The sequence below is a fragment of the Cariama cristata genome, unplaced genomic scaffold, assembly GCF_000690535.1.
Source record: "Cariama cristata isolate BGI_N322 unplaced genomic scaffold, ASM69053v1 scaffold36984, whole genome shotgun sequence".
Lineage (NCBI taxonomy): Eukaryota > Metazoa > Chordata > Aves > Cariamiformes > Cariamidae > Cariama > Cariama cristata.
The window spans coordinates 790-21,656 of NW_009615297.1; the positions used below are offsets into that span (position 1 = coordinate 790).

Here is a 20,867-nt window from a genome sequence, read left to right on the forward strand (position 1 = left end):
GTTACAGGAGAGTTTACCCTCCCAGACCTTGCTGAGGTTTGGATGCCAGCCAACAACCTGATCGCTCATGTGCTACAAGACCACTCCATAGGCTGCCCATGAGACAGCAGGATGGACAGACAGCAGAGAGCACAGGGAGTCTCGCTGTGTTCAACAGTGTTTTCAAACTCCGGGAGAAAGGCTGCTTGCAAAATACAGAGCATGGGCACAGGCAAGATCAGAGTTGTGAGAAAGAAAGCAATGAGAACTCAATCGAACCTTTCTGTTCAGAGACGCCTGCAGCCTGTGCCACCTCAGGTTCATCTCTCCAAGACATTCAGCAAATTCTGTCCTTTCATATCGCTTGCTTTCCACATCACAAGTGCTCATCTGCAAGAGTGACTGGTTCACATAATCTACCATCCACTGTTTAAAGTTCATCTCCATCATATATTCCTGGAGGCGGGGGGGAAAGAACAAAAAGGTAAAACAGTTAGTTTGGCAGTTTTAATCTGATCAGTTCCAATGATGCTTCAAGGAATAGTTATGGGACATTCACAGCTTATTCTGAACCATGGCCTAAAGTATTTTTCTGAAAGAGATCTAGCTGTAGGAATAATTCTCAGTTTTTACCATTCTATATTTGTGTAGCTATTTCCATCCACTGAAACTTTTGCAGAAAATCACTATCATTATATGGGTAGCTCAAGTAAGAACAGGCTAGTGCCAGAGCAGGGAATAAAATGTAGGGGTACCAGACCCAGTACTTTATCCATTGGACAATATCATCACATTGCCATAGGCCCAGATTAGGCTAAGACTGAGGCCTTCCCACACTCCTGCGACTCACAGACAAGTGCAGACAAGAGCTTGTGCTCCTTTATCAAAATATCTGGTATTAGAATAGAATACCAGAATAGAATATCAGAATATCTGGGAGGAAAAAGCGTCCTCCAGCACCAGTGTCCTTGCCCACAGAGATGAGAGAGAAACTACAGGCAAAGTGAGAACAGCGTAAGGGAATGCCTTTTTATTTCAGAAGTAGAGGGGAGGAAAGGCTCCTCATCGTATCTAGTAGCACCTAGAAAAAAGCCACCAGGGCATACCATAGTAGAGGTACTGAAGCCATAGCTGCTTCCCTGTAGGAATTCACGACCCTCATCCCAGCTTTCTGGTCAGCATAAGCAACCCCATGTTGCTAACAAGTGCAGAAGACACACCTACAAACTGATCTCTAAATACTCAAAGAGTTAAAAACAGGACCTGACCTACATGTTCCAACTGCCAAATCCAACTGATATAGACCAAAATGTTATGTATCTGCTATATTAAGGCCCTTTGAAAGAAACGCTTACATTGGCACTTGCATTATGTGTAGTACCAAAGTGCCTGAGAACTGCGGCTGTAGACTGAGAACTGTCGTCCTGCCTGAGCCCAGAGCAAAATATGGCTCTGTAGGGATTCGTGCCCTGAGGTTGGGCTCCCTGGCATCTATGGACTTACAAGCACAGCTTGAATCCTTCCTGTAGCTGGGGCAATCAGCCTCTGCCATCGGTGCTTTAGCATCTGAACAGAGCCAAGAGTCTGCTGCAGCCTCTCTCTCTCTGCAGGGACATTCACTTTGTCCCTCTTTCCTAACAGGTTATCTATTTTGATTAACATAATCTTCAAAAACCCACTTCTCTAGTTAGATGGATCCTGGTTATGGAGCTCCATTATGAGGTATTCCTTGTTGAAAATACAGACTAAAACACAGCACAAACACAGAGTCTATCTTTCTAAGGAGGCAAAGCTTTCCTGTTCAACACATTTTATAATCTACATGTAAGAGAGAGAAAACAAGCGAGACAGATGGGACAGCATGAGGAAAAGGAGATTATAGCACAGCAGGCAGTAGCTGTATTGCAGGGCAGGCAGTGTTTTGTGTGGCATGGAAGCAAAAGGTTTTTATAAAGGAAGATGTTAAGGCACCTTTGAGACTGTTTGAGGAACCCTCCCGAGAGCAAGGGGAAGGATATGACAGTGCCTGTAGGCTGTTTCCATCCTTTTTACAGCCAAACACCTTGCAGAAGGCCTGGACTTACAGCTTCCCATGTACCTTGTACTTCTGAAGGAGGCTTCTGACTTGGGCAGCACTATGCTGTGAATTTATTGGCTCCTCATGTCCCTGCTGTTGTTCCACATGGTCCAGCCAGATCATTAGTTCAGCAATAGCCTCCCGCGATGAAAGTTCTTCCATCTGAAGCTGGGGGTAAAGCATATAATGAATCCTCTACACTCTGCTTGTTAGAAATATCAAGGAAGATGACATCTATATTTTTAGAAAGGCTCAGGCATTATAATTGCAATTACAGGAGTATGAACTTGAAAGTGAGCCCTGTGCTCCAGAGGGACATAAGACTTAAATTAAGAAAAGTTCGAGAATTCAGAAATTTGAAATAAAATTCTTTCTAATTGTAACAGACTTTCATATAGAATTGCAAAAATTATAGATATGTGCAAAACGGCCCAGGAGGAACACTGCAATAATTAAACTGCAGTACAATATCGAGGATATTCTGAAAGCAAGACAGACAGCTAATTAGGAAAGAGGTGCTTTGGAAGCCTTATGGAGCAGCCAACTGAATCCAACAGCAACATTTAAAATTAATTATTTAGCTTGAACTGAGAGATGGCAGCAGAGTTTCTCCTCACCTGGTGAAGCTTTTCTTGGATGGCTGGGAGCTGTGTAATCAGTTCTCCCCATTTTTGCTCAAACTTTGCCAAAGATGACCTAAGTGCTGCAGTATCAGCCTGCTTCACGTGAAAGAGCTGGTTGGCAGTGCTCACCACAGATGACTTCAGGGAAGATTTTTCATCAACTTCCTTAGAGAATGTCTGAGATGCACGGGAGAAATTTAAGAGAGGGTAAATATTTATACTTAAATATTTAAACCAGGTTTTCAGTCACAGGATGAACTGCCTCAACAAACAGATTTTAGCAAGTTTGTAAAGTTCAGAAAACCTAAACTCAACATGTTCTGGCAGCAAGTAAGGCCTTTTTCTGCCCAGCTTGATACAATGCTGAATGCCACCTTTTGCTCCACAGGGATTGGGAATATCCTGATCCCCACTTCACACAGAGGTCCAGGGAACAACGCCAGTCCTTGAATGTCTGGCCAGCTCACACCTACCAGTCCAGCCATCACGATGCTTTGCTTTCCCACTGCGCAAGACTCCCTCTGTCAGGCCTCACTTTGGGGCTGAACCTCCTGGCTAGTCATAGAAGGGGAGCACAGCACTGGGGGAACAGGCCAAGACATGAAATGCAATTCAGCATGTTTCTCTTCCCTGGCTTTGGCTGACCATAGAATCATGGAACTGTTCAGGTTGGAAAGGACTTTTAAGATCATTGAGTCCCACCGTAAACCTACCACAGCCAAGTCCACCACTAAACCATGTCCCTAGGCACCACGTCTACATGTCTTTTTAAATACCTCCAGGGATGGTGACTCCACCACTTCCCTGGGCTGCCTGTTCCAATGCTTGACAACCCTTTCAATGAAGAAATTCTTCTTAATATCTAATCTAAACCTCCCCTGGCACCACTTGAGGCCATTTCCTCACGTCCTATCATTGGTCACTTGGGAGAAGAGACTGACTCCCACCTTGCTACAACCTCCTTTCAGGTAGTTGTAGAGAGTGATAAGGTCTCCCCTCAACCTCCTCTTCTCCAGCCTAAACAACCCCAGTTCCCTCAGCTGCTCCTTGTTAGACTTGTGCTCTAGACCCTTCACTAGCTTCATTGCCCTTCTTTGGACATGCTCCAGCACCTCAAGGTCTTTCTTGTAGTGAGGAGCCTAAAACCGAACACAGTATTCAAGGTGCAGCCTCACCAGTGCTTAGTACAGGGGGAGTACTTCCCTGCCTCTTCTTCACAGCCCTGCTGTCTTCACTCCCTGAGCCCACACTCCAGATTCGGTTGGTAAGTGGCTCATCAGCTTGGCTGAACTGCTGTATTTCGCATCAGGAGCAAGACAGAAACCATGCTATTATACTGTAGGTGCATAAGAGATCCTGGCTAGGCTGTGGTGTGTTGCAGTTGGGAGCTCATTATGAGAGGACTGCATTCTGATTTATGCACTCTGGCTGGCCTCACAATCTGAAGGAAGATCTTTGGTGGCCTCACATCCTCATGGTTCCCCACAGATAATGGGGTGGCTTTGGGGCACACAGTCATTCAGTGCTGTATTATGTGGGCAGCTTCTGAGTCAAAGCAAATACAAAAACTGCTCAAAAGGATAATTTTCACTGAAAGTCACAATGTCTTATCTAAACCTGGCAGGAGAAATGACTTACAAACAAACTGTTGATGTTATCCCTGATGGTGGGAAGATCTTGCGACACATTGAGAGACTGCCCTTTCCACAAATTCATTCTCTGCTGAGCAGAATCCAGCCATTTCATTAATTCCTCCGAGTCTCTGTTGTAGCTACAAGGAGGAAATAAAACACACAAACATACATCTCTTAGCTGAATCTAGGAAACTTATCTCACCCTCTCTCTGAGGAGGCATGTGCTATTCTTGTACGTACGCTGCTACACAACCCTGCAGAAGCATGGCTACAGCATGGATTGATGTGCAACACAGCATTTCTGCTGGAGATACACATGAGACTGTTCCTATCAGCTCTTTTCAGCTGGTCTGCTCTCTCTGAGAACATCCTCTTTCTGTATTCACCCAGCAGTTGCCAGGAAAAGCTCACATGGGTGAAAGAGCTTTGCTGGAGGTCAAAACCACCAGAGGAGATTGTGCACATTGCAAAATACAGTGCAGAATACACAGCAGGGTTAAATACCAATGAACACTGGCATGCTCTGTCCACACTATGGGTCCAGCCAGCCTGAGCTCAGAGCACACAGACCAGGTGCAGGCAGAGCTGAGGTTGGTGCATTAGCTGGTAGACTGGGCGGTAGAGCCCCAAACTGACTCCAGGACTGCACTGACAGTTGGCTTGGCGCCTTTGAAAGCATTGAGCATGCTTGGGTCTTCCCCCTTGGGAGAGCTTCAAAACACAAGTTGAGGCAGCATGTCAGCCAGGTCTTGAATGTTTGTAAGCTGGATAGTGTACGTACACAGAGAGGCACATTATGCCTTTCCATAGAAATCAAGGCTAGCTTGCATTCGTAGCAGGCCAAAATGCTTAGGGCAGCATGATCAGAGCTTCTGTTAACACTTACGGCGTACAAACTGCAGCGTGATGCAGCTAACTCTCACCTAGATGCACTGACTTTGCAATGGCAGTAATCAAAACATTGTTCCCACAAAAGTAAGGAGGAAGCAAAGCACTTGTCTACACAGTGAGAGAAGATCAGCTGTGTAATAAAGGGCCACTTTTCTGACCACCACTGCTTTCTTTTTCTTCTTTTTCTCATTTTTAAGTTAAAGGAGCTATGTTATTTATTAATTCACTGTTGTATTTCAGAAAATATATCTATAGAAGATCAAAAACTAATGTCTAGCTGATATCTCTAATTGCTTTCTGACTTATACCCACCTGACCAAGAGCTTGAGTAATGTTTGAAGTCGGTGTAGTTCATGGCCAACTTTTTTGGTTAAAGACAACCACTGCTCTTCCAGCTTCCCAATCTGGCTTCTTATTTCTGGACAGCTCACAGCAGTAAGCAATTTCTTCCCTTGTTTCACCATCTGGTACAGCCTGGCATGCTTTTCATCAACACTTCTTTTGATTTGCTATCAGAATATGGGAAGTTTGCAAAACCATAATATTTAAAAAACTGAAAACGCAGCTAGCAAAACACATATCATTTGTTCTAACTTCTTAATCTCACATTTCCTACGTCATGTATTTTATTTTCCAAATGGAAGGAATCTGTACTTCACTACATGCGAAAAGGACATAGGTTTTTTTTTTGGTTGTTTGTTTCCTCTGGATAGATCAAGACAGAGCTCAACATAATTTCATACATTATCAGAATGACTGTGTTACGATTTGATGGGCTTTTTTGACACACGTAAACCTCAGGCAATGGACAAACACTCTCTATCAGATCTGGTTGCATTGTTCAAACATATGACTGTCCCCAGCGGAAAGTTATTGCCCTCCTGTTCTTAGAGGGCCTTCAGGCTCTATCCTATTAAAAAAAATGTTACCAGTGTTTTGAAGGAAGCTGTTGGGATAATGAATAATGGTGGCAGGAAGGAATGAAGAGTGAACAGTGATGATATTAACTAAAAGACATAGGAGTGGTCTGGTTTGCTCAGACAGTTGAATAAAAACAAAGCATCATTTTGCCATTATGAAACTTCACTGGAAGGTCAAAATGAGAAGAGGAAAAAAAAAAACCAAACCAGGAATTAGATCAGTCCCAGGGAGAAGTCAGAAAGTAGCAATTGTGTGATGTGCAAGTATCTCACTTCTCTCCAGGCATAAGGGGCTTGTACAATATTATTACTAGGGATATTTCTCTCACAGGATTTAAGCCCAAGAGAATTTTATTCTGCTCTGTCCTTGAAACTGTGAAGCTCCAGTGCTAGAACTCCCCCCAAAAGCATCTTCTAAGCTTTACTACTTTGTTTCTGATGTCTTCAAAGGAGCTGATAAACCTCTAGACCACCTATTGCAACCAGGGGTTCAGATATCTGAAGGCAGTATGTTGACTCTCCTCTTCCATAGGTTTTACATCACGGCATGAAAATTGTTCCTGAATTACAAAGAAGTGGCTCTGTATTCACTCCAAGGCTCCCTGCTGTCCTTGGGACCCATGTAGCCTGCACATCATCTTCTCCCAAATATTTGCCTTTGCAGATCAAGTTCTAAAGTTGCTAGAGTCATTACTTCCACTTAAATGAACTTGTAGCCCCTGGCTGAAATTAGCAGCCTGATCCCCTGCTACTTTTAAAAGTAAGCTTTCAGCTTGTATCCACACAAGACAAGGACACAAAGGAAACAGTGCCCTGCAAAACGTCTTCTCCTCATAATCTAACTAATCTTTTTGCCAGCTCTACATATCCACGAAGACAACCAGTCAGAGAGACAGACACACAAATACCTCTAGAAGTACAATCCTTTCCATTAATCTTTCTTCTGTTTCTTCAACCAAATTCACAGAAGGCAACGTAGAGGCAAGTGCCTCTAACTCCTTATTGAAAACCAGGCATCCATCATCAAATTCCATCCATTCCTAAAAAATACATTGCATCATTAACATAGCACACATTTAGCTGCATTTTTGCTACACCAGACCAAGGCCTTAATGCTTATTCTAACATCAGCAGCTCTTGCTTTAATGAAACTGAGCACGAAAATAGATGAGTAATATGGAAATATTAAAATGAGACATGATTTCACCTCAGATGAATTAATTATTTTATTCTCCATTATCTTAAGATTTCTTATTTTAAAGTGGCATACTTAACTTTTTCTTCTCTAGGGGTGTTTTAAGATCAATTTTTAAGTTTTACTTTGAAGTGGTGCTGGTATTTTTGTGCCTTAAAGGGCTCTTCTGTCAGTCCAGGCACTCAAAAATTACTGCAAGAAGTCATAAAATCCCACCCATGTTGAAATGTCCACTTTCAGAGGTTTTCAAGGAAAAAAGCCAGCTTACTGACACACACAGAACAAGTAATAGACTGTTGCTGTCCAATGGAGACGGGAAAGGACAACTACTAGCCAAAGAATCACTGGTGTGGAAAGGGTTCCCCTAGAAGCAACTCTTCTTCTTCCCTCCAGCTTTTACTCTGGGTTTCTTTTGACTCATTACCTTTAACAGACTCTCTAAGTCTATACCATATTCGCAAGCCTTCTGCTCCAGCAACTTGACTTCAATCACTAGCTCTCTCCAGAATTCTTCTCTCTTTTGTAGGATGGAAGGAGTCACTTTCTCAGAAAACATTTGCATGAAAGTCATGTGGGTCATGAGGTTGTGGAAAAAGTCCTGAAAAAAACAAGTTAAAGCTTGCTCTTTAAGAGAGATCACACACCCACAGCAGGAGTATGAAGAAGACAGAGAAGACTCACTGAGAAAAGCAGTCAGTTTCAGGGTCTCTCATAGCTGGATTCAATAGCCTTCTACCCAAATTCTGCATCACCCCAAGATGGGCAGTTACTGATCATTTTACAGTTAGTCAGGAACCAGTGATGAGTTGCATATACTATTTTCATTTATACATTTCTAAAGAAAAAGATCTACATTTATACCTTCAGTTCACAGGAAATACGAAGATGTTGTAGGAAGGTGATGGAAGGAAGAGTTTAACTACAAATAAATTAATAGTTCAGCATGAGGTAGTTATCACCAGGCAGCCATTATCCAGTTTGTTTCACCTGGATGTGAGATGACTCCAAGCACCAAGGGTATTAGCAGTTGTAAGGCCTAAGTAGTAGGCAGGGCACAACAGTCCTTTGGGATAACTATAAGGTAACAGTTTGATTTAGTTATGGCTCAGCTGAGCTCTTGTGAAATGTCTGAATTTCAACAGAACACTTTACCCCACAAAAAAGCTTTGAAAGTTTAAGATCACACTCTTTAACCAAGATCATTTTCACTAAAAACTAGTAACTAGTACAAGAAATTCACTTAAGGACCATGCTCCAGGCATAGGCTGCGTGAGCATCCTGATAAGTCTTGATAACCAGGGCAGGGAAAACAGCTTTTGCAGTTTTCTTTTGCTTTTGCAAATTAATATATGCATATTTGGACTGCAGATACATTATTTGTTCTCCTTTGTAAATAAATTCATAACATTTTCCTTTGTTAAGGGCCATTCGTAAGCGACAAACACCATTCCTATGACTCTAGAGTAGCGGTTTGCAGTGCTTAGCATCCTGAAGCAATTCTAAAGGGAGTTTGTGAAGCAGTTAAATCAATAGGTTAACATGACAGAGTTCAAGTGACTATCACTGGCCAGAGCTTCTTGCCAAGCGGCAGGACAGCGAGGATGCAGATGCATGCCCAGCCATCTCCCATCAAGCATGTAGCAGCTGGGTACAGGGAACACTGGGCTGCCAAGGGGAGGATCTAAACTGTCTTCCCTTCAGAAAAGGAGCTGTTACAGGTAAGTTTCCTCCACCAGATCATGATGGCACAGAATGCTGAAAGCAAAGGCTCAACTCCCAATTGCTAGACAGCAACTTCAACAGCCTCACTACTGATTTATTACTGGTAATTAGAAGGGAATATGCTTTCCTCACACATCAATATGTTCTGAGGTAAGCCAAAGTAGTATTAGACTGACAAAACTGAAATCCTGATTTTAATTTATCACCAAATCTGCAGTTGTAATAACAACTTCTTTTGCATATTTTAGTGGGTCCTTTTTTGGTCTACTGAAAAATTTTGCTTTGTTTTCTGCACGTACTCCAGTCCCTCCCCTATACTATAAGCTAGTTATTCTTCTCCATAACACTGAAGAGAAGCAGTCACAGAAAATAGTGCTCCTGCTATGCTGATCTGAGCAGTGCTGTGATAAGCATCTTATACCTTGTGATTTTCCAGGTGAGACTGCAGAGCTGCTCTGCTTTTTGTTAGCTGCTTTGGATCTTGTGCAATCTTCTCTTGTCCAATAGCTACCAGCTCTGCAAATCCATGAAGTAAGTCCTCGTACTGGCTCTCACTGATGGAAGGAGGGTTCAGCTCCACATACTTTGCTTTCAGAATCCCCCACATGTCATCCAAAACATCCTACAATGCAAATGCAGTTTAGTGATTCATGAAGCAGAAATGAATCTTACAAACCTGCACACACATTCCCAGAATGCAAACTAACCATCAGGCTTTTGATGCTAAAAAGGTATTGCTTAGAAGAATCAGACCTCGCTGAGTAAGTGGAAACTGTACTGTGATCTTACCTCTAATTTATAAGCTTCCTGGATTAAGGTGATAGGTAACTGAAATCTTTCCCCATGGCCTCTCAGTTTTGCTACTTGGTTTTCAAAGTTTTGCAGCTCCAAAGCCCAGGCATCAGTTTTCTGAATTAAGGACAAAAAAAGCGATTAGGAAGACTTCTGTTCCATTAAACTTTCCATTATCACTAGTAGTGCAGCAGATCCAGGAGCTGGATCTCTGCTGTGCTAGCACTTTGTAAGTTCACAATGAGACACCGAGATCTAATGGGTTTATAAGCTAAATAGACAATATTGTTCATAACATAGCTTACTGGGTTCATTCACATGGCACAGCCAGGAAGGGAATTCAGGTCTTGTGTCTCAGTTCAACATTCAACATGCATTTCAGTTTACTAATTCATTAAAAGGAAGCATGGACTCAGAAAATCCCATTTTTTTCTTATGAATTAGACTCAGTCAGGGATGGATTGAGACAGGTTCTCTCTGAAGGAAGAGAAGATATGTACTTCTGGCATTCCTTTTCCAAGAGTAGTCACTTGACAGAATATATCTAAGGCAGCAGTCCATGCTAGGGGATTCAGAAGTTCTGAACACAGCTTTCAGCCTGGCAGAAAATTATGCCCGTAAACAAGGTTATGAACCTGTAACAAAAAGTTTTGGGACATCCTCTTTGCTTCACCAACAAGTAGATAGACGGCTGATGACCATTCTGGGGAGCATATGCAGTCTATTAATTTTTAATTCTATGCTAATCCCTACGAAGGCCGAAGAAAATCACTTAACTGGTCAAATGCCATATGATAAAGCACTCATAAATGCTGAATGAGTAGATATAAATACTGGAGACCTATTCCCACAAAGAAAACCTAGTTTTGCATATAAAAAGGCATAATGTGTGAAGTGCTGTACTTTGTATAGCTCTTTTTCTTCTCTGCTGTAGTACAGGCTGTATTTGCTCTGAGAGGTGGTGGAGAGACTGGTTCCTCCACTCCAGCTACTAGAAGGTCTGGAATTAGGTCTGACTGGCATGTAGTTAGAAAAAAACAAAACAGGTGGCAAATACTGAACTCTTTCCTTCCCCCATTCTTGAAACCTAAGTGAGACTTTAAAAAATATGAAACTTAATAGATGGCAGAAAACTGGAAATAATAGCTAATGCTGATAGTTTTTCCCCTCCTTTCCTTCAAATGAAATTACCTGAAGCTGTTCAGAAACATTATGTCCACATATTGCATTCAAGCACTGTTGCAGAGTAGCTTTTTTCTCAGTTAACTGATCATAGAGCAGTCTGATTTCATTCTGCAAAAGAAACAAACATCAGAAGTATATCACGTATCAGGAATATAGTAATGACCAGACAAAATTATACAGCGAGCAAAATGGCTACCTCTTACGGCAAAAGCACTTTTTTCCTCTTTAAAAGAACAAAATAAAGCATGTGCTTATGGGCTTAAAGCAGTAATTTAGAGAGGAAAATTCTGTAGACTGTGTAGCTAAGAAAGCACATTACAGTCACAATGATCCTCTATGACCATAAAAATCTGTGAAACTTATAGAGAAACAAATTCTTCTCTTCTGAAAACAAGAAAATGAGCCCATTACTGGCGACTGGTGGAGCTCCATGGATTCTGCATAAGTAAACATTGCAAGACTACTCCTGCTGCTGTTTGGAGACAACATCCCAGTGTTCTTCAAAGGAACTGTTTTATTATTCAGCAGTAAAGAGGTAGGCTAACTTGCAGATGGTGAGCACACTGGAGCTTTGCTGGACATTGGAAACTCTGTATTTCAAAGACCAGGCTTTTCTTTCCTTACTTTAGCCTAAATACCTGATCCGAATATTTTCCAGCAATAGCTAGTAGATTTAGCCCATCACAAGAATCTATAGAAAAGTTTTGGAGAAGCAGATAATGAGAAAAAGAACCAAAAAAGGCAAATTTGCAAAACTATGGCTTCTGCTACTGTGGCACAAAATCTAAAGGAACAGTAAATACAAAGGGTCAAGTCAACCTCCAATCAAAAGCTAAAAGTAGCCCAGTGCGAGAGATAGCACCAAAAGGGAAGAAGCCTGCCTCTCCTGAGTCCACACAGCAGCAGAAAGAATATACAAAACCCTGCTTGGCCTAATCCCTACACACAGAAACTTGCTTTAGCATGTAGCTCAGTATGCACGGGATCCCAGGTTACTTCCATCCTTTCTGCATGCAAATTTTCTATTGTTATCAAGGCCTCTACAGTAGTCAGCACTGCAAACAGCACCATAAACAGCAAAATTAATTTGATTCTTGAGAGGCCAAGACAAGTTTGTTTAGTACCAAAAAAAAAAAAAAGAAAGCCCATTATAGATTGCTCATCTGTAACCCAAATGCATTAACACTGCCATGTCTAACAGATGCTGTGAAACAAGATGTGCATTTGGCAGTGGAGTACCTGATAATTGCTATTATGATCCAGCCCAGCTTTCATTGAGTTGCTCCTTGAAGCAGTGGCAGGTTGAGGTTGTTTCAGCCGTGCCTGCAAGTTGTTAAAGCACTCACAGAACACATCTGTGCTCCCACCAGCACAGCTAATAGACTTTAGAAGATCATTCTTTTTATCACTCAGATCAGCGTGAAGTTTTTGCAGCTCGACAGAAAGAGTCTACAGGGTTGAAAGAAAGATAACATGAGTGAAAATGGTATCTGTCCAAGGACTTTTGCCTGTAAAAGGCAGTAAGACTCAAGTTGATAATTGTTAAAAGCAATAGGCCCAAATCTGTGCAACACCAAATAGTTTGGTGCTGTTATTCCTGAATAATACCAGCAAAACAGAAAGGAAATATCAAGCAATATATATTCTGTTGTGACAGAAATGCACTGGGGTTTCTCCTTCCCTGGATGCTTTAGGACAGTTACCTCGTAAAGCGCTTGCTGCATGGCTGCCTCTTCGGTGGAGAGGACTGAGGTGTTTAACATCTCCTCCATGTTATTCAAACATTGGCTGATTGGCAGAAGCAGCTCAAACAATTTTCTGTCCAAATTTGAAGAGACTTCCTCTGCCACATTATCCTGGGTTAAGGCAAGTCAGAAATTTTCAGTACTTTCACCTAAGGCACGGCTAAGATTTATTCACTTGTATAAGGTTAGAGGTTCAGTCAGCCAATAATAAAATGGAATTAATGAAATACTGAGGGACAGACTTGGATGAGACAGTTATATGCATGCAATATTCAGAGCTGTCAAGGCCAAATCTGAGACAATGAACTTTTATGTATTGGGAATGGCTGTGGTCTTACAGCTCTGTAATCTGAGGAATGGGCACTACACAGTTTGTCTTGTGAGCTCCAATACTGCAGATTTACTGAAATCATTCACAGGCTCCTTGCTTTATACAGTTTGAGGAGTTTTACCCACACTAGCAAATCTTTGGATTCAGGTAGCAGAAGTATCACAGCTGAAACTTGAAATGTTTCCTCTCAAAATCCTAAGCTGATTTCTACATTATAGTCCATACTTGATGCAAAAGGTACACGACAGTGATTGCCATTTGCAATAACATGATTACTGGCTATGTTTCCCAGTGCCCAAATAGTGTCTTGTGTCTAGAATCCCTGGTATTTTTTGCAATGTTAGGATATGCCATTTTTACCTGTGCATGCACCACATTTGCTTCTTGGCTTAGCTCTCCCAGCTGGACAGTGTAAGTTTTCAGTTCTTCCACAGTTGGGGTTCCTGCACTAGCAAATGTGCCTCGGGGCAGTATGTTCATCTTTGTTGTAATCTAACATTTGGAAAAAGAATATCACAATTAGGTGAACTGCTCAAACGAAGACAGGGCTATGGGCAAGTGGATAACACTCCTTTCAAAAAGCTTTAAAATCAAAGTTTCAAGGCATTAATATAAAGCACCTGGATAGCAGAGTTCCCTTTTTACTGGTAAAAATTAGTTGGGTAAGCTATGTCCTGATGGTAGATTGACTGAAAAAGGAGCCTCTGATTCCCAGCTTTAAGGGCTACAGGTTCTAGTCTGTGTTAAGGCAGCCCTACTGCCCACTGCAGTGTAAGTCTTGCCTGAAAAAGAGCTGACATTCATCCTTTCACGTGGTTGATACTCTTGCACATAATGGAGTAATTGCAGAGAACAGGAAATCTAGTCATTCTAATTTAATGTGAACAAAACTGTTAATAACAGAAATTATAGTTTTGTCCAAGCAGTAAAATTCTGCAGTCTGTTCAGAATATATACATAGCATTCTCTAGTTGCAGTCTAAACTCCGCTTTTGATATGTGAGAAAGAACACAATGGTGAATGCAGAACAAAATTTAAGCCAGAGATTTATTTTGACCAAAATGTTCTCACTTGCAAGAACTGAGACTTAACCCACATCCACAAAAATCAGCTGGGAGCTTGCTAGCTAACTATCTTAGCTCTCTTGAAAGAATTAAGTAGATAACATCTGGCCTGAATGTTAACTACAAGGATTCACCTATGTGCTCCCACAGTATGCTTGGTAGTCGCTACCTCAGAGACATTATTTACCTCAAAGTAAAATTAAAAGACAATCATGAAAACAGTATTCAGTAACAATTTTCTCTGGGGAATACTTGAACAGATTTCAGTTATCTGATGAAGAGACATGATACGATGATGCAGGAAGATGGACTAATTGCTATCTTTACCACAACCAACTGTCTGCAGAAAGAGTGGTTTACTGAACTTAAACAGACCTGAGGTTCCACAAGCTGGCAGAGAGGAGATTTCATCTTTGATGACAGCTCTTGTTGTAAATATTGCCATTTATTACCCATCTGGTCCTTTGGAGATAAGGTGGGATCATCCTGCTTGCTCTTTGGATCAGATTCTCCATTGCTGTATTGAGAAAACATTGTTAGAATGTCAAATACTGAAGCAGAATAAGCACAATTAGATTTGTAAGACTTCTTGTATAAGGTTAGTTTCTATTGCTCCTGCCTCAAAACCAGAGTAAAACCAAGTGCATGCATGATCTTTAATCCAAGCTTTGATACATTTCTTTGGGCTTTTCCCTTCCCATCAAACACCCTAGGGGCCTGCTGGCAGCCTTCATCTCTGAAATGACAATATGGGGAACACAGTCCTATAGCAAATCCCGGTTCCATGCTGGAAGGAGCCTGATCCCAATGCCCTCTTTTCAAAGATGCTGCATTTAAATCTGGTTGGGTATCTCCATGCATTTGTACAGCAGTGGCTGTGAACAGAGGTACCCAACTTGCCTCCAGATGGGCCTGCTTTAGCTTATGGCAGGTATCAGTCCTGCCTGATACCAAGATTGACTCTAAACACTGCAGTCAGCCCAGTAGCAAGGAGGGTTTCACATAAATGAGACTCCATTTCTCTAGACTGTTGATGGCAGAAACCTCCCCGCTTCTGCAATTTTTCTTCTAAAGGCACACATCCCTGCACAGAACCAATGGTGCCATGGTAAAGTTTCAGCAGGTTTAGGCAGTTGTACATCACTGAATCTGGAAACTGATTTTGTTATTTTGTACCTTGATTCTAATTTCTGAGTCACGCTGTCCTCAAATTGTAACTGCATTTTTTCCACACATGATTCAATGAAGTCCATGAGGCTTTTCTGCTCACCTGCTTTTACTTTCAGATCCTGTGCATAGAGAACAGTGTGAAGAGTAAAATCAGTTATGTGCACTGTATTAATCTGAAATTATGATTGTACTTTTTCAATCACATTTTAAGTGAATTCATTTAGCAAAGAAAGTAAGAATACATCTATCAGAATAAAATGCAGTTTATGTCTAAACATAAGTTTATCAAACAAACAGTTTTCTGAAAACATGTATTTTTATGGAATATATTTCTGCCTGAGCTAAAGTTTTAAAAGCAAAAATCATCGGTCCGAAACAAATTATGCACATATGGAAATTTAAAGGCCATCGACTGCCAACCTTATACAGAGAAAAAGGCAAGGGAAAATAGAGACTTGCTCAATTATGAGGTTGAGTTCCGTTAGTTAAAAAGAGGGTGTTGAGTGAAAAACGAGCAATTTTAGCAGCTCAGGATGGATCATTTTCTCTAACTCTTTTCTAATAGCATGAAAAGGGCGAAAGCTAATTTTCAGTTAGCAAAACAGAAGTACTTTACAGAGCACAGAACAGCACAGGATTTTTTTATTGTCTTAACAAGAACCTTAAAGTCATTGTGAGTTAGCCCATGGGAAAGCGTTCACAAGCTTTAGCTTCAAATTCATCTTCAAAAGCAATGTCAATATATAGACTCTGATCTCATAATACATCAACGCTTCAAAAACAGGAGATCGGGGGGATGGGTGATGCCATCTGAATCATTGTGATACAAGGCAAGTGTCAGGGTACCATCCAGTTTCATAGTATTACTAAACCTTTTGGACATGGGATTTTAGGGGTGAGGCCTTTCTCCATCCTGACAAACTCCCCTAATCCTGGAAGACAGGGGTGGCTGAAACCTACCATTGACAGATTTGATCCCACAGTGAAAACTGCAGCAGGTAATAAATGCAGCTGTCCCCCACACCCACAGGGGAGCAGCCTGGCTCCTGGATGGTAGGAGAGTTACCTGTGGGTGCTGGAAACCGTTGTGCCAAATGAGTGGCTGTTCAGCAAGGGCAAGCTGGGATGTGCTGGTGTTGTTTGAGTGTAGAACCTCAAGGGGCTCTGGGTCAATCCTCTCCGTGTCGTAAATCTGTAAAGAGAGTTCTGTTGTGGGAAGATTTCCAGACTTGACAAGAGGGCAGAAACCACAGTTTGGAGAAATGGCAAAAGCGGAGCTGTCTCGGGCTTACCATACATAGAATCAGCAGTGCGCGAAACACAGTTGCTACTCTTGCAAAGATTTTTGTCCAGTTCTATTTACTGAAAGTTTGATCCATTCTAACCTGCTGCTAAAGTCCTCACATTTCTCTCCCTGACACTTACAAGCCTTGTTTTGCTTTTCCTGTTAGCAGATTAATTGATACTAACTCTCCCATTCTTATTGTTTGACCAAATTATAGGGATGTGCAATTTATGCTTATAAATTTGCTCACGCACCTGGATTTTCTATCTGTCTGTGCTCACACAGATATTTCAACAGGAGCCTTTACCAGCACTAATTCTCTCCTGGGCCATGCAAGCTCCCTTTTAGACTGTGCTCCTCCAGCACCGGACAGACTGTGGCTGCTCTTACACAAACACATCAGCTGGGCTTATCTAGCCCCTTGCACAACAGAGTGGGAATTAGCTCTGAAGCTGAGAGTTACTGTCTCACCCGTTGGGAAACTCAACAAAGAGCATGCAGCTGTGGCACAGGAGAGCTGGCAGAGTCACTGCCCTTGCCATTTATGCATTCTTCAAACTGAAAGTTACTGCTTAGAGGCCTCTCTGCTGTGATACTGTCACAGACAAACATCATGGCATTTTAAAGGCATTTAAAAAACCAAACCAAAACAAGAAAACCTTTTTATCCTTTTCCTGTACTCTTCACAAAATCTTGACCTCTGTCACTGAGCACTTAAAGCAGAAAAGATGTTGTTCAGAGACATATTAAAAATTCACGATTCACTGCAAACTACAAATAATTATACACCACTGTAAAGTATAATAATAGCAAGTCTGACATTTCTGATTGACTTTTCTTCCTTCCTTGCTTCGCATGGTGAGCTCTTAACTGTTCTTCTGCAACTACAGCGCACTAAAGCACCATGAGTCTCTCACTCTTGCTCTGTATAGCATTCATATGCTTTACCTGCTCTTCATCACATTTTTCTTGAAGCATCATCTGGACTTCTTCCAAATCGCACCTCACTTCTTTCAGCCTCAAGGAAAGAGCTTCTGTCTCTTGTTGGTAGTCTGCATCATCTCTGTAATCTTGCAGTAAGGAAAGGACCTTTTGTTCAAGCTCTGATATCGTTACCTAGAAAGGACAGCAGTCAATTATTCATTCTTAGAAGTACAACACTCCTTTCCTGATAACACTCTTAAGTCAATGCTCACACTTCCCCTGTCTGAAAAGAACAGAAACATAAAGGCAAAAAGAGAAATATCTGCAAACCCTTTAGATTTTCTCCAATAGAGTCTTTTTTTTTATTCTAAACATTTAAATAAATTTTATACAGTGTTAGTCTTAAAACTGTTTCAAACAACAGCCTCTGCAGGAAGTTATATTAACTCAGATATGGATTAATAAAAGAGGAGAGCAGAAATTAGACTCTATTTGGATGCAACCAAGAAGACAACACACCCCACTGCAGGAGACGGAGGCAGTGCACAGACTGATCACATCACCCTTTGGGAGGAATGATGCTGAATTACCAAAACATGGTAACGTTACTGTGTGTCAGCCAGGTCATTATAAACTGTTGGAATCTGTGTTTTGATTCAAGCTGCTGCGAATCAAAGTGCATCTCTGCATTACTTTAAACTCAGGTTTTTAAGGCGAGTGTGGAGACAGGTACCATGGCTCAACTGCAAAGTAATCAACTGCAATAAATTAACTGCTCTACATCACACATCCGTATCTAGAGACTGTTTCTGCTTCATGCTATGTGTATTTTTCTGTGTAGATCTTGACTAGGTTAGAAAAGCCTCCTCCATGCCAAGTTCACGTCTTAACATTGACCCAAACTGTTAAAAGCTGACAGGAATTCAGCAGCGCTTACAGCTGCCTGAATTCTGCTTGTTTTTACCAGTTGAAACTGCTCTGGAATGGGATCCACACACAGCCAGCTACTTAGGTGCATTCAGGGTACTAATTCCCACAGAATTCAGCACCTGGCTGAATCACAGACTAAACCCAGAGGCACTTCTTGGCATGGACTCAGTTCCTGTTAAAAAAACCTACCAACAACAACAAAACAGCTGGAAATGTCTCCTAGTAACTTAAAATGGTGACATTTTGGTATTGACTCCTTTATGGTGAGTCAAGTTTGTTACTTTAGGTAACAGGTAGACTCAGTGCTTGAAGCAAACTGGTACACCAGACTGGCACCACAGGGAACTTGAAAGTGGCATGTGAGCATGTTTTCTTTTAATATGCACGCCAGAGAAAAAAGCTGCATGCCAGGACTCCCACCCACCTCAGCCCCTCATGTCAGTCCTGTTTTGCTCCACCCATTGTCACCAGTGGGCACCGCCACCCACTCCTTTCCTTCCGCTGCCATCTGGGGCAAAAGGCTGCCCTAACAGTATGGCAGTACGTCCAAATATTGCCACTGCTCACTGAGGGCACAGGAAAAGCCCCTATCTTTCTACCTATGCCAGCTGCTTTCTGCAAAAAGTGCAAAAGAAAAATTTACCACCTTGGAAGCTATCTTATACCAGTCTTTTAAATCACTCTGACAAAAATAGAAAGTGAAAATGTCAAAGAAAAAAAAAATTCCTTTTTTCTAGCTGATTTGTCATGGTTTAGACCAATGACAAATTGCTTTTTAATAGAGGATTCAAACTATACTGAGCCATGTTTCTGAAAATAATCCAAAGAAAACCAAAGCTTTCAAAATACTCAAGAATTCTACCTAAATCCCCTGGATGCATAAAGATCCAAACTCTAAATATAGGTATTTTAACTAAGCCCTTGGTAAGCTGCACCTGAAGCTGAAGCCAACTGGTTACCTGTTTTCTGCACAGCGTAATGAAGCTGATTAAGCAGGGAGAAGAGAAGCAGTAAGCATAGCTTGTCTGCAGACACATACCCCAGGGAAGGGCAACTTGTTTGGATGGCAGCAGCAAACTGACCGCTCCGTCTTACCTGGTATTCAGCAAGCTGTATTTCCACCACGTGCTGCATTTTGGGGGTCTGAGGGTCTGAGCTCAGGGACATTTTAGTTTTGTCTAGCCACTGTTCCAGCTCAGCAACCTGGGCCTGGCACACCTGGAGGAGCATTTCTCGCTCAGGTCTACCATCATTCACAGTTTCCTCCAAGTCTCCCACTTTCCCTCGAGAGCCCCATGTGGCATTGGGGACAGGAGGCGGCTTGTCGCCCTGAAGCAAAGCACATGAAAGAAATGTGGTTATCTATCTGGTTTTTTCTTTCCTCCCCCTCCCCTTACCAGTAGGAAATGTTTAACTTTCACACTCACAGAGCTCTGAAACAACCCTGCCACCGTGTTCCCAGATTTAAAAAAAAAAAAAAAAAAGGAAAAAAAAAAAAAGAAAAAGAAGGAAAAAAGAAAAAAGAAAGGGAAACTCGGCAGCCAGGTGATCTGATCCTGGATCTGGTGTAACAGGTTCCCAGGCAGTGATTTGCATTCGCACAGGTATACCTGAGCGAATGGGAAGTGAGATGACTCACCATTAACCAGTTCTCCCCTGAGGTGAGATGTTTTTCTGTGGGAGTTAGGTATAAAAGCAATGCAGTTTAAAACTGCAAAGCAAGCTGTCGGGCAATGCTTACAAGCTAGTTGCGTTGTGTTCGGTTCCAACAGTCAAATAAACTTTATTCAGGCTCTAGGTCACACAGGAAAAAAATGGTGTATTTTTTAGTATGTCTTGTATAATTCTTTCTTCTTATTTGCCCTCCTTTAAAAAGCAATACTGCACACTTCCATAATAAGAAGTCTAAAGCGCTTGGAGGTATCAGCAGTTGCTTGGAAGGCTGTAGAGGTCTGTGTATACCTCCACACATGCAAATATTGGTACTTAGTAAATAAATCAAGCACACTACCACAACAACGAAACTACCTGTATGCTCCCACAGCTCTAGAGCACACATTCAGGCTACTGAGACGGTCAGCGGTAGTGCACAAGGCCCATGATAAATGAGATTTGGCAGAAAATCAGAGAGCAAAATGCATTTTCAGCTATCAATGTCTTACTTTAATCACTACTGTTCTGTTTGCCTCAAGATAGTATGGGACAGTCCCATTAAACACAGACAGTAAATCTGAGTATACAGATCCCGGAACGGTCTAAATATTTCTATTGAGGTATACATAACTGAAGAAATAAGAAAGTACCACTGTACTTCAAACTCCACCTGAAATTTCCAGCTCTAGTTCTAAGCCTGTTTGGTTTAGCTCCTTCAAGTAACAGAACAGCGTAACTGTCACTTCC

The 20,867-nt window shown here is 41.7% G+C and overlaps 1 protein-coding gene across 1 annotated transcript; it reads right to left on the minus strand.

Annotated features, from left to right (window-relative positions):
• Nucleotides 1-258: 258 nt before the first annotated feature.
• On the minus strand, nucleotides 259-19,796 carry LOC104161350 (nesprin-2-like; the record flags this gene model as incomplete). Its single annotated transcript, XM_009699751.1, has 18 exons — nucleotides 259-435; nucleotides 2,078-2,224; nucleotides 2,674-2,856; nucleotides 4,318-4,450; nucleotides 5,517-5,713; nucleotides 7,033-7,164; nucleotides 7,744-7,917; nucleotides 9,463-9,663; nucleotides 9,831-9,950; nucleotides 11,025-11,126; nucleotides 12,258-12,467; nucleotides 12,722-12,874; nucleotides 13,455-13,586; nucleotides 14,534-14,675; nucleotides 15,335-15,447; nucleotides 16,395-16,520; nucleotides 17,562-17,729; nucleotides 19,563-19,796. Coding segments are annotated over 18 exons (2,844 nt in total), but the record flags the coding sequence as incomplete, so codon positions are not given.
• Nucleotides 19,797-20,867: the final 1,071 nt, after the last annotated feature.